The 14,793-nt window shown below is 40.5% G+C and overlaps 1 protein-coding gene across 1 annotated transcript in view; it reads left to right on the top strand.

Annotated features, from left to right (window-relative positions):
• Nucleotides 1–14,793, top strand: part of MYO9A (myosin IXA) — a gene marked incomplete at its 5' end in the record, with an annotated part of 156,244 nt that overhangs the window by 26,295 nt on the left and 115,156 nt on the right. The window contains 4 exons of the mRNA XM_082005268.1: nt 6,258–6,352; nt 10,341–10,403; nt 11,642–11,741; nt 14,475–14,540. Coding sequence (XP_081861394.1) covers nt 6,258–6,352; nt 10,341–10,403; nt 11,642–11,741; nt 14,475–14,540 — 324 coding nt within the window. The remainder of the gene's footprint in view (nt 1–6,257; nt 6,353–10,340; nt 10,404–11,641; nt 11,742–14,474; nt 14,541–14,793) is intronic.

The raw sequence follows: 14,793 nt of genomic DNA on the forward strand, positions 1-14,793 counted from the left end.
GAAAACTGGAGAGCAGTTGAGGTTGGCAGGGACTTCCAGAGGACATCTGGTCCGTCCATGCTTAAAGCAGGTCAAGTGGGCTCAAGTTCTTGTCCTAGAGCAGTTGCTGTTTCTTGGCTTGATGAAGAGTTGGATTCCCACCATGGATCAAATCACTACCAGCTGCAGAGGTTTGAGTGCTTCTAATATCTTCTTTTACCTGTAACAGACTTGTACTGCAAGGAAGGAAAACATAGATCTAGTTGTGGGATTTTTTAATCTTTATTTTTTCTTGTGGTACAGCAGAAGCTGGAACCTTGCAAATACTTCTGTTTAAAAATCCTGAGTTGTTTTATTTCACACAACCTTCTGTGTGCTGTAGGTATTGCCAACCAGGAGATGCCACGGGGTTCATCAACTAAATGGGAGGGATGCATTGAGGAGGAATACCTTAAAATGTGTTGTGAATTGGTCTAGGTTGTATATAGATCCTGGTATGTGTGAGAGACTCGGAGATTTTAGATATATATGTGCATATATAGTCTTTTCAAACTCCTACTTGGCATTCAAAGTCTTCTGCTCACGTCAGCAGCCAGGAGAAATTTTCTTTAAAATGTTGGGAGAAAAACATGATCAATTTGTAATACAGAACAAATACATTTATTTTGTCATTATAGACCTTGGGTTTAAACTGCTTTGTCACCTTTGTGGTTTGAAACGGAAAATTGGGTTTTGGCTCTGCAAATGTGCTCTGGTGGCCCAGTGAAGAAAAGCATAAACAGAAGAGAAATCTTTAAAAGATTCTAAAGGTCAATGTTTGGCAGTTCAGCGTTGCAGGTCGTTCTTGGTGAGAGCTCTGCTCAAGCATTGCAGCACCAACACTATAAATACTTCGTGGTTTGTGCTTTTTACCATAAAAGCATTGGTGGTTTCATTAGGGGGCATGGAACATCTAGCCACAACCAAGAGAATTAAAGAACGAGGTGCGAGCACTTGAACTCATATTTAATTGCTATAAACAAGATATTCGGTATTATTGCTTGGCCATGCAGGACAACGTCTCGAAGGATTCACATAACTGCTATTTTACTTTGTAAGAATCCAGGTTGTACCTCATACTTTTTGGCTTTGGTACTTATTTAGCTGTCGTGGTCTCTGCTCCGTAGAGGTGGCTTTTAGAGCTCCTTGTGGAAACCGAAAGTTGGAAGAGATATGTCAAAGTGGTACAGTTGCAGCAGCGCAATTCGGGTTCATAGGTTTTATCAGGCAGTGAGCTGCAGATTTAAAAGTAGTATTTCCCAGGGCAGAAGCAATATTGAGAAGGGCTTTAGCAAGGCTCTACCTTAAGTAGTCTAGATGCATTTTATGTTCTGGCCATAATTCAATATATTTCTGTGAAAAAGCAATATAACAGGACAAGAGGAGTGCTGGGAGCTAGGTTGCAGGTTGAATGAAAACAAGCAGAAGTGATCTTTTATCATCCAGCTGTTTATGTTTCAAGATGTAGAAAGGAATTTGTAACTACAGAGAATAAGTTAAAAAAACAGTGAATGTCCTGGTCACATAAAAAAGACATCAAAATGACAAAATTTCAATATTGTATTTTTTCCCTGTGTCTTTTTTTTTTTTTTTTCTTTTGGAATAAAGGTATTTGTGAATTATTATTTCTTTTTCAAGCATAATATATAGAATATCACAGAATAGTCTGAGGGGTGGCAACACCTCTGCCTGGAGGACAGGCTGAGAGAGCTGGGGTGGTTCAGCCTGGAGAAGAGAAGGCTCCGGGGAGACCTTCTTGAAGCCGGCCAGGACTTAAAGGGGGCTTAGAAGAAAGATGGGGACAGACTTTTTAGCAGGGCCTGTAGCGACAGGACAAGGGGTGATGGTTTTAAAATAAAAGAGGGGAGATTCAGACTAGATCTAAGGAAGAAATTTTTCACACTGAGGGTGGTGAAGCCCTGGCCCAGGTTGCCCAGAGAGGTGGTGGATGCCCCATCCCTGGGAACACCCCAGGTCCGGCTGGACGGGGCTCTGAGCGACCTGCTGTGGTTGGGGATGTCCCTGCTCATGGCAGGGGGGTTGGACTGGGTGGCCTTTGAAGCTCCCTTCCAACCCAAACTGTTCTGTGATTCTCATATTGGGGCAAATAGCCTTCAAATCTGGAAAGAAATCACAGGTGATGTTTAAAACCACCGCGCTCTGTGGGAGCACACGCTGGGCTGCTCTAACAGAAGCTATAGGTGAAGCATGCGAATGCACGTCTGACCTCGCTGTCGCATCATTCGTGTCGCGTCCATCTAACTCTGTCCCTGGCCTTGTGTTTATGTCATTTGATGGTAAATAGATTTTTCCTACGCTGTTTTCTTCGGTGCAGTCCCCGTGCATTAGGGCTTGGGCTCATTGGGCATCGCACGGACCCCGCACCCCTCTTGTCCTTTACCAGCACCTATATATGCAAACATTTTAATTCACAAATATTCTCTTTGGTTGCGTGAGTTCAGATGAGCGTTTTATTTCCCTGGCTGCTATATTGCTGGCTGACGCTTTGAGTTTCCATCTTGCTTATACAGTTACGAGTCATTCATACTTTATGAATACGTTTGATTCATGAATTCCAAAATTCACAGTAAACCAGGGAATACGTGGCTTCCAGCAGCCCCTTGTCTGATATTAACCTATTTCTTGTCGCTAGCGCAAATGAGCATGACTCAGTCTTGCTCCCAGTCCCTTCAGTGCCCCACAATGGAATATAACTACTAATATAACTATTCCACAATGGCATAGCCCGTGTTGAGATTTAAGGAGTTGGCTTGCTTTTCTTCTGATATATTCATGGTACGGCTTTCTAAAAAACGGAATTTACATTTCACGTAGACGGGAAACCATTTAAAAAGTCTTGTCTATTAACACGTTTCTCCTTCTATATAGCAAAGATAAAATGATATCTTTATTTTTTCCTCTAAGGGTGAGCACTAGCGGCTCATTTGGGAAGGGCAGGGCTGAAGACCTTAAATACGCCAGCAAAGGCACGTGTTTTCGCTAGCGCTTTCACCACAGAAACTATTATTCTATAGGGGAATGCAGCTGTTGTTTTATACGGGAACGACATTCAGTTAGGATTATCTGTATAGCAGCATCTTATTGTCATTGCCGTATGAGAACAGGTCACTGCGGTGTTTTCCTCGATGCAGGGGTTTGGAAAATAACCTTATTTCAGGGAAGACATTAAAATAATCCCTCTTCTAGCTGTACTCTGTAATTAATCCAGACTGCATTAATATTCAGTCCAAAATGAAGAGACCTTCAGGATCAGGAGAGGAGGAACGTGAAGCATTTAGCCACGAAACTGTTAATTTTTTTTTTTTTTTCCTTGCCATCCACGATAAGCATCTCTTTGTGCAGGAGGGCGGTGGGAGGCAGGAGGAATGGAGCTGCTCGTTCTTCTGTTGAATCACCAGCGCCGGGTCCAGAGGGATGTTCGGCTCCTACAGAGGAACGTATTGAATTCTGTTTCCTTCGAAATGTTGAGCCCTGGCCAGTAAAAGCTTTGGTCTCCCCCAGAATTTTAGGAATGCTGTTACGGAGTTTTGTCCGTTGAGCTGCTCAACAGCTTCGAATCAATGAATTAGTAGAGGGTAATAATACAAACAGATGATAATTTGTTTTAGGGAAGTAGTTATAACTCATTTTGTGTTTTCCGAGGCTGAACTACCGTATTATGCCCTGGCTGCAGAAGGACATGGTGTCCTGTTCGAATATATAGAGATTTAGGCATGCATACATTGAATTAATAGCACTTTTTTTTTTAATAGCCCAATAGTTCCGCTAAAGAAACACGGTGAGTAAACCAAACAAAAATGTATTAAGTTGTCTCAAGTCATCAGGCGTTTCTTTAGCTACTTGTTGGCCCTTCACCAATGCCTTTGCCATAAAGTCAGCCTTAAGTTTTAGCGAGACGTGAGCCAAAGAGCTTTCTCATTTACATCAGCAATAAAGAAAAAAGCATGAAAGAGGGATATTATGGGTTGTGATTTTTGTAGGCATTTGGGTTATAATACATAATGTGGTCTGGCATATTAATCCAGAGAAAAAGCTCATAAAAAAAGAGGACTCTCGCAGTTCCCCACTCCTATGTTTGAAATGTTTTCTCCTGATGCTAAATGGTCCTTGTTGCAGAATATAAAAGATTTATTCCTGGGTAAGGCTCTTCCGAAAGAAATCCTAATAAATAGACCTTATTTCTCTCCATGATCTATTACTTAAAGTATAAGCACAGCGAACCGAACCAGAAAATCCTTTTAATATTGTTTTTTTGCTTAAATTCTTTATTAAGTTATATGAAAAGGTGATTAAAGTAGGGCTGCTGTCCATTTAGTTTGTTCGAGTTCATATTGCTGCTGGCTGGTTTCTTCTCAAGTGAACAGCATTAATTAGGTGTATAGAAAACTTGTCTTACTGACTTCATGGGATGTCTTAGATTGTGGTGGATCCTATTGCAGGGAAATACTCATAACGTAATTAGTATTATTTAAAAGAAATAGATAAATACATGACGATGTGCTAGCTTGCGTTGAATATCAACGTATTCTGCTTAGAAGCTTCTTGCTGTGTCTCAGCTCACTGAAGTACCTGGAGGAGGACGGGTAAATCCTACGGAAATGTTAAATAGCATCCCGTCTTCTGATGCCAAAATGCCTATTTTTGGGGAGAGGATGCCTGGATTTTCGTTGCCAGGAGAGTTTTGGGGGTTTCAGTGGTTACCTGGAGGTGCGGGCACCTTTGATGCCCTCCTGAGGGTGGGGTAGAGGAGGGATGCTGGGTGCGGGGAGGATTTTTGGGGAGAATAAGCAGAAAACAAGTGTGAGCAGCCTGAGAAGATGTGAAAACTCTGTAGGGGAGCGTTCCTTAGCTGTGTGTCTGAAATAATCTCTCAAGTATAATCTGCTTGCTCGGCAGGTTTCGTCTATCCCAGAACTTGTTTTAGTCAACTAAAGCGAATTCATATGCAACAGCTTGAATTTAAACAAATCCCTGTATTCAAACAGAGGGGGAAAAATAAAAATCACATCGTTGTTCTCCTTCGGTTCTTAAATCATTAAATCTAACCAGATTGCTAAATAAATCTGCCTGGGAAGGTAAAAGTAGACGTGAGAGCGGGCGTCATGCAGGTACTGTAGGTGTTGAACGCCTTTTCGCCAAGGCTTAATTTCATTTGGCCTTTATTTTTTGCTTTTAGTTGCAACGTTAAATCTGAAAAGGTCATTTGAAAAGCTTCAGATTATAGATGTAAAGCCCTTTTAATCTTTTCTAATAAATAGCTGAGTAGGGAATAAATCTATTGGGAGCTGGGAGCTGAGCTCTGGTACTAAGCCTCAGCACAAAATGTATTTGTAATTGTAATTTAGCCTCCATACACAAACAACACTTAGAAATTATCTTGCGTATAATTACCTTAAATAAGTTTGGCTTAGAAGAAAAGGTGAATGATTATCAAAACTGGTTTAATAAAGGAGACATTAATTGGACCTGGCAGCTTAGCAGATTCTGTCACCGTGGGCCGGATTATTATTAAAGTGATTTGGGGACAGTTGAAAATACCAGTTTTCAGTGAAGCTGAGCTGCAGTTCTTACGGGTTTCCAGTAGCTCTTCTGTTCAGAGGTTTCTTTGAAATGGCAATAAATGACTCGCTGCATTAGGTGCCTCGGCAAGGCAGGGTTTTACTAAAACCCTTTGCATAACAAAGACTTAAAAGCATTTTGATTTTGGAGAAACAACAGCAGCAAATCGAAACGACAGCGTCTGAAATGCTGAAAATACTCTGGGTTATGCCGGTGCTATATATGATACTGTCTAACATCTGAGTAGCCTTCAAAGCGTTTTTTTTTCCCCCTAATTCCATATATAATTAAAAAGCAGCTTTCTCTAGCTCATTAAAATTTAGAGTCTTGTTGGAGCAGTGTACTTTTATATTTATTTAAATGAATAAAGCACAGCCTTAATATAGACTGTAATAACTTCAAATACTAAATCTCTCTTGTACAGCTAACACTTTTATTTTTAAAGTGTTTATCTGCCCTTCCTGAATACCAAATTGAATATTAATATCGTCCCCAGAAGCTCATCGTGTTATTTTGTAGACCATTCAACCAACTTTCACCACGTGCTTTTTATTAATTATACAACGATAGCAGAACCCCCCAAAGTTACGTTGTTAGTGACGTGCATTTATCTGCGGTGGCTTTTCCAACGTAATGATGGCATCTCTCTCTTTTCACAGGCTTTTGGAAACGCAAAAACGGCACATAACAACAACTCGAGTCGCTTTGGCAAATTTATTCAAGTGAATTACCAGGAGACGGGCACCGTGCGCGGGTGAGTAGGGATCGGGTTGAAGATACTATACGTACTCTTACCTTAGGCACGAGGGGCCTAAATAGGCTGTTGTAGGGGATACACAAAAAAGAAGGTTGATTTTTTTCGGCCAGTATGTTTCCCAAAACAGAGCGGGGGGGGGGGGGAAAGAGGGGGGAATTTAGCGTATTTAAGTCCATTGGTATGAAAATGTTGGCATATCCGAGCTGCACATTGAAGTGTGAATACACCTGAGGTGGCTTCAAGCCAGCTGAGCTCTCCTCAATCATGATGTCAACTTTATAATTAAGCTGAGATGGAACTTCTCCACTTAAGATAGCAGGTAGGGCAGGAAAGGGGAACGTTTTAGCTAGGAGGGGTTAGGGGGCTGGAGCACGATAGGAAGGACGAGGCTGAGCGAGCTGGATTTGCTCAGCCTCAGGAAGAGAAAGCCAAGGGGGGATTTAATCTCCAGCTGCCTGATGGGTGTTACAGAGGCGATGGAGCCAGACTCTTCTTGATCGCTGTCTAATTCCCCATATGCTTCGGTCTCTACCTCGACGCCGTTCTTCAACCCAGCCCTTGAGCAGTTAGGGCCTCTATTCTTCCCCCGTGCCATTGCAGGGAGGTGCTTGTCCCCGTCGTGGTTCTCCACAGGTTATTTCAGCATCTCTTCTGCTACCCAACGCTCGTGGGACGTACAGCTGTGACTCAAACCTTCCTTCTCCTGGGCAGGGCTGCAGCAGAAGTGCTGCATGGTTGGAAGCCTATGGATGAAACCTTCTGGGTGGGCTTACCTAAGCCTGGCTTTCTTTTTGGCTTTAGACAATTTAAACAGCATCAGGTCATCACAAAATGACTCAAGGCAGCTCTAAATGAGCAGGGCTTTGTTAACTCTGCTTTTCGTCCGGGTTAATTAACTCAGTTGGAAAAACGAAGAGTAGAAGTGGCATTCCAGGGGTTGTATGATTTCTGCAGCTAGCTAAAAGATCTCTTGCTGGGGCTTCGCTGTTACTTGACAGAATTGCTTTTAAAATTCTTTCTTTCGTCTTTTCCGGCAGAACAGTATCACACAAATAGCTTCCATTAATTTTTCAGATGAGCTTGGGTACTTTGTGTACCTTCTCGCTGTTTTTTCAACCTACGTCAAATCTGATGGTCTTTTTTTTTTTTTTTTTTTTATCTTAGTTCTTTAATTCTGGTGAACGATTGTCTTAAAAGGATAAGCCTCAATTTTTTCAATACCTACTGAAAATACAGGGTAACAAGAATCCAGCAAATGCCCTAAATATCTTGGCATGCTATGTCAGCTCTATGGAAGTGGCCTTTATTTATATTTGTCGGATAGGTGCAAATAACATTGTATTTGTATACTCTAGTTCATAAAATACAGGGAATTTTCACCTTTCTTTAAAAAAATGCACTTTCTCCGTCTTTGGTTGCATGGTGCGATGTGACTGTGCTTTGCTATAAGCTTGCAGTGCTGCCCCAATGAAAATAAAAAGGCATTTAAAAAAACCTTTGAGCTGTTCCTAGCATATGAGACCACTTTTTTTTTTTTTTCAATCTTACAAAGAAGATCACAGGTATTTTTTAAAACTTAGCATAGATTTTCAGCACAACCCAAGTCAATTATCATCCTGTATTCTGCATATTATTTGCTTTGTTAATGTAACTGTAATTTGCAGCCTCGAATCGGAATTTTGCTCTGTTCGGAGGCTGAAAATAGCAGCTGGGTATTTGCTTACAAACCCTATGAATATAATGACCCAAAACTTGAAGCGAATTTAAACTTAAGAGACGTAATAGCCAAGAGATTTAGTAGCAGCCAGCCCCGCCCCATGAAATGAAGTCTTTGAAGACGTCTTTAAAATCGCCGGAGCATGAGCAATGGCTACAGTTAAGTGCGTTCCCATAAGGCTTTATGAATTTATTACGTCCTGTTCGATGATAAGCGAGTTCTGGAGGAAAGTCTTCGCAACCTGTTCAGTCCTCATAAGATGATCAAAAGCCTCAACATCTGACACGCTCCATAAAATTGCAGAAGAGCCAGATAGGAGACATTTTAATTAAAAGCAACAGTGCATTGGTGTAATGGTAAATCTGTGCAATGGCATGAGGCTGTATCTCAAATACCATGAGTTGGCGCTTTCAAACACGCCGTGCTTGGGTCTTTTGCATGTTGCTATTTGTATATGAAATTCAGTCTCAGATTTCAGGTGGTGTTACCTGGTATGCTAAGTACAGGCTCTGTAGCGTGCTTAAATGAGTATTTTGCACGAAGCTGTACTCTTAGAATTCCTTTTCTTTACTCTTAAAGGTGGACTTGACATAATTGACAACAGGAAATAGAAAGAGAACATTTGGAGACGTCTACTTTTTTTATAGTTTTTATACATTGGTTTTCCTTTTCACTATCCTATTACAAGAGGGGACATACATTCTTCTCGGGACATGAATTCATTACGACCTTTGCCTTAAGCAAGGAGTATTTTACCAAAACAGCATTTTAGTTGCATCTACCAAAAAAATGAAAAAAAAAAATTGTTTAATTTTCCCTGATTTAAACAGTGGTTTGGACTAGATGACCTCTATAAGACCTTTTCAACCTAAATTATTGCATGAGAGTGATTTTTGGGGGGTGGTGGTCTATAATAAGAGCAGAAATCACAGGGGAGGGGATGAAATGTCAAGGGCGGTGGACGTGATCCAGGTTGTCGTAGAGCAACGTGCGGAGCTACTACCCAGGGGTGGGAGTGGGATCTGGGACACTCTGACACCTTTTTCACTCATCTGTTCACTGAGCCTGCAGAGAATTTATGGTGTGGGCTAGAAAGGAAAAATTGGTTTCAGATAGATTAGAAAGGGGATACAAAAAAACCCCCTGTTGGTGAGGAATAGCTGTAGACTATTCTCAGCTTCCTAGAAGGGAATAAACCTTTTTAGTGCAAAACATACAGAGGAATAATACTGCTTTGCTGTCTGTCTGTCTTTACTCCTCTTATCCAGCAAGCTTATCCCATTGTGGGTTGGATATGCCATTTCCAGTAGCCTCTCCTAAGTCCTGCTCCATGAGTTGTCACAAAACCTCTGCAGCATTTATTTTATTTTTTAGTGAAAGGAGGGGGAATTCCTGAGATGCAAGTAATAAATAGGTCTGTCTTCCCCATCTGGAGACTGTGGTGGAGAAGCGAGCGTAGAGGCACCTCCTCGTCCCACCATGCCCAAGGTTCATTGGGTTTCCCAACTCATACGTGGCTGCTAATGTCGGTGCCACGTCACTGGGTGTCTGTAGCTGGAAAAGCACAGCTACATCATCAAAACTGCCAATTATAACTCCGGTTTTTAAATCCCTATCATTACTGGTTAGCATTGTTTGGAAGCAAAAAACCTGTCGAAGCTTGTTTTAGTTCTACAAGCTTGAAGAAAGTATTTAGTATGTAAATTAAACATGTTTATTATGGAGGCTCTTAGGATGTAAAGTCCAATAAGGAGCTTTTGCAATTGTTTATTTTTTAACTGTAGCCACAAGTTAATAACCCGAGTTTTTGTCGAGAAGTGGCTCTTCTGGAAGAGGGAATGGTGATTTGGGGACGGATTCTGCAGCTAAAACTGATCTTGCAAACTTTTGCACCCAGATAAATTTCTTGTGTGCACAAATCTTGGTCTGCAAGCAATTTTATTTTGCTGGCTTTGGATTAAATAGGTATCCAAGATTCTTCGCTGCTGTCAAAATTTCCCCCTGTGCTCCCTGCCCATAGGCTAACGCATCTGAGATCATGTTTTTCATATCCAAGTTAGTCTTGGCTTTGTGTCAAACCAAAAAACCCTCAAAAGCCAAACATAATATTGGGCTTGTTCTGCCTAGGAAGAAATTTATATAACTAAGTGAAACAAGGCTGAAACTTTTTTTTTTTGTGCGTACTAAGACTGAAACATCCCGGTAAAGCTGTGTTCATTTAAGTTGAATATTGGGTCAATGAATAACGCTTTTATTTTTTCCTTCCAGAGCTTATGTTGAAAAGTACCTCCTGGAGAAATCAAGGCTAGTCTATCAGGAGCACAATGAACGGTAGGTGCCCGTATTTTGCTTATAGGGTTGGTTTTGACTTCTGTACGTGCCGATAGCGTGGCACAGATAGCTTAAAACCCCGCTTGAGCTGGCAGAGGGGGATCAGGATTTTCCTGCTCCTAACCCTGTGCTTCAAAGAGAAATGATGCATTTTGTATTTTGCTGTTTAGGGAGGAATGTACTACCCAGGGAAAATGAACTCCTTTATTTTATTGACAGTCTTTGACTTGCATTTTCTTTATGATTCATGTCATATGGATTATTACGAAACATTTGTTTTCTCGTGCAACTTGTAAGCTATTTAATATCTAATGTGGGGGGGAAGATGGTATTTTAGTTCTGTTTTACAGTTCTTAACACACTGAAGCCATCAGAAGGGCCTCTAGAAAAAGCTAAAATTATATAGACAACAAATTTAAGTAAATTGTTCTTTCCTAAATGCAACGTATTATTTGCTACATACTCCTCTCTCCGCAATTATTACTCTGATTTTATATAAATTGACTGCTTCTAGTTGTCTTTTTCAACTCTTGGCGCTTCATCTGTGAGACAGATGTTGCACGAGGAGTTTTCTCAAACGCTCGTGGGCTGATCCCGAAGTTAAATAGCATATACAACCTTGGCAAACGTACTCTTGAGTGTTGCAAGATGATGAAACTTGGTTCCTCTTGGAAAACATCCAAATTAGAAGCAAAGTATCAATTGTCGAAATACTGCCACGCTCTTAGCATTAATCTGTGCTAGAGGTGTCTTGAAGCAAAACAGGTGAGTGTCGCTTGGGGTGGTTTTAGTAGTAGTAATATTCAAGTATTTTGGATATTTGAGTAGCTGTAAAAATTGATGTTTTTTCAGTTCTGTCTTACAGAACTGAAACTGCAAAATCATTGCCTTTTAAATGGTGGTAAAGTATTAAAAATAATAATAATTTCTGCATTGCAAAAAAATACGTTGTTTAGATTCTACACATGTTTCTGGAGGAAAATGTGACAGTGTCGGCTAGGAATTCTTTAAGTATATTCTAGGGCAGTGGATGTCCTTGGATGGAAAAGAGAGACTTCATTCTCCATTACTTAATAATCTTATACATCGCTGCAAAGTGGGTACAGGCCATTTTCACACAGTGTTCAGGTCTGAGTTTGGAAGCTGGAAAATCAGGTTATGAGGTTTACATGCGCTTCTCTGCTTAATGCTGCTGTTTGTTTTGAAGTCTAACATCTTTTTTTGTCATTTGTCACCAGGAACTACCACGTATTTTACTACCTCCTGGCAGGAGCGAGCGAGGAAGAGAGATCAGCATTTCATCTGAAGCAGCCTGAGGAATACCATTACCTCAACCAGGTGGGAATACTACACAGGAATACAATACACGGTCTTGCCTTTTCTACTGCTGTTAGTTAATGCCAACAAAGAAAACGTGTGGAGTATTCAAAACGCGTTGTCTTAATGCTCCGTAGGCAGTCTTCCATCATTGGGAATAATTCTGCATTGGCAATCTGAACACCTGATAGGATTAAAAAAAAAAAAAAAAAAAAATCAGCATTTTCCAGTTTTGTCCCCTACCTGGGACATGTTAAATGTATTGTGTTTTTAATCGTCGAAGGGAGAAACGGTAATAATTTATCTGTGTGAATGTCATTTACTCATTAACATCTCTCTGCCGAGTAGGAGAAAAGGGGAAAATGTGTGATGCTGGTATATATATAATGTCTTGCATGAAGTAATCCTAATTCTTTAGCTTCATGGCTGGCTGTTAGCATGATCCTTTGAATTTAAAAATATAATGAGTTTAATATAAATAAAAATACAGCAACCATTGGAAGCGTGTGAATTGAACATGAGTGGGGTATTGCCAATGGCCAAATAAACTCATACTTTGGAAAATGTGATTTACTTCAGGTATTTAAGATGCAGTTGTCTGCTGATGCTTGTCAGTAGGGACTTTAATGCTTTTTGCTCAAAAAAAGAAAAAAAATGAGTAGGAATGTGAGAAAGAGTAGTTAGTAGCAGTTGATTTTAACTAATTGCAATTTTCTTGGAGCTGAGAGATGATTAGCAATAAAGAGTGATTTAACCAGCTTATGGCTGGAGAGAAACTTATATGCGCAGCGCAACCCAAACAGCCTTTAGTCTTTCTAGAAACATAATTTAACTCTGGAATACGTCTCAATTACCTGGGGCTTTTTAAAGATCTTTCTAAAGCGGATTATCAAAGCCAAAAATCTATTGTAATATTAACGACTCCCACCCACTCTTAGCAGGATCAGGAAATTTCGCACAAATGAGTAACATATTAAGAGCTGAAGGCTTCTTGCTCACTGTCTTTGTGCCTCGGGCGCTGGTTGGAGAACGTGGTGTGATTTTCACCACCATCTGCGCTGCCGTTTTGCAGCGGAAAAGTGCCAAGATTGTTTGGATCAAATGTTTTGTCAGATTTTGTTGGGCAATCTGGTAGTTCTACGTTAGTCGAAAACATTGCTTTTAATTATAGTCTTTTTTTTTAATAGCAGTTTAACGCTCAAGGGCGTTAATATTTAAGGTAAAATAGTAAATCCAATGGTGCGTAATGTGAAGATCAAATAGGAATGTGATAATGTAGTTGAAACTTTTATTTTGATCCAAATCAGGATGCTGTGGGCAAGTAGGCTGGAGAAGGATGCTGAGGTACGTGTGGTGGATAAGGGAAGCAGACTCTGGTCTTGCTTGAACACAGTGTATGGACAATAGTGACAGTCTGAATTTTTAGGGGTTTTATTATAATAATTTTTAGATTTTTAGTAATTAGGGTTAGTGTTAGAGAGACCATTTAACACTGACAACTATGGGAAAATGGCTCCTTTAGATGTGTTCAGGGCATCATTTCATATTAAAGCGTTCTGACAATGCAATAGCAGCTTTCCCGTGCCCCGTAGGCAAAGGGGAAAAAGGAAAATGGGGAGAAAAAAGGAAAAAGAGGAAGTGGAGGAATAGGGAAAGGAACCTCTAGAAACGTAAGAGAGGAAAGTAATAAAACGGCTCCTGAGCATTTACAGTAGCTTCTTAAATGTGTCCTAGAGAAATCCCTGCCTTTTTGAAAGGAGAAAGAATGAGCTCCAAAATAAACCTAAGTTTTTAACTAAAAATTAAATATTACAATTGAAAAAGCATACGATATGGTGCCAGGCCACTTAAGGGGGGCCTGACTCAGTCCTTGAGTCAAGCGTTATTTTCATCCTCAGCTCAACGTTCTGTTATGCAAAACAAACGCGCATTTTCTATTGCAGATGAGCGGTAATCTATTTAGATATTCCACCGAAACGGGTTGTTATTTTGTTGATCTGTAAATGCAGGGAGCAGGTTGGCAAAAAAAAAAGAAAATTTTTTTTAAAAAGCAAATTTACTTAAACTGTCCCCAGAGTTCGAATAACTTCTCCATGTTTCATACCAATGGCGGGTATGCCTGCCATTGCATACCCTGCAACTTGCTGAATATTTTCTGTGCTGGTTATTCACACTTATGCATGTTGAAATTAGTGATTTGCAGGATTAGGTCCTTATTTTAAGTCCATTAAGAGCTCTGGTGCTGTGTGTCTCTCCCTCTTGGAAATGGTCACTGACATGTCCTTCTCTCAGCTCCATCCCTGGTTGGGAAGAAAGTACAAATTCCTAAAAAGCTTTCAAGTGTTGCTTTATAATAGGTTGGAGAACTGCACTTTTCCAACACTTACATGTGTCTAGAGGGAAGGTTGAGAGTAGAAACAAAAATCTGCTCTTCAGTGTCATTTTTACATCACTAGCTCTTCAGCTGTAGGTGAACCAAAGTTTTCTCCAACTGTGGAGGAAAAAAGATCTTAAAATCCATTAAACTTATTGCATGAGTCTTGAAAGCACTGTAAGGAGGAATCAGAAGCACCATAAATGCAAAAGCATTGTAAATCTTACCTTTAAAAAGAATGAAAATAAGGAATGACTATGCAGAATAACAACATTTATCTTACTTGGGAAGTTGGCGTTGCTGCCCTGGTTAAAGAGCAGCAGGTAGTGGGAGTTACGGTTGGTCTGAACACTACTTAACCCGGTCTGCCTTGCTTTCAGATGACAAAGAGACCCCTCAGACAGAGCTGGGATGATTATGAGTCATATGACTATGACTCTGAGCCGGTCAGTACAAGTACCCGCGTCTTCTGTGTTGCTGGTGCAGGGCTGCTGCTCACTTGAATTTGTTAGGTGCACCAAGACCTGAGCAGAAAACAAAGTCAAATTAAGTTTAACCTATTAATTACCCTGCCCTGCAGTGGTGTCGCTTGTGTTATTAGCTCATGACAATACAGATGTTTTTTCCCTTGCTCTTTTATGGTTCCTTCCATCTGGAAAGCTTTGCAACAGTTGGATATGGTCATCTAGTTTCAGCAAA

The sequence above is a fragment of the Phaethon aethereus genome (assembly GCF_964289735.1).
Source record: "Phaethon aethereus genome assembly, chromosome: 12".
Taxonomy (NCBI): Eukaryota; Metazoa; Chordata; class Aves; order Phaethontiformes; family Phaethontidae; genus Phaethon; species Phaethon aethereus.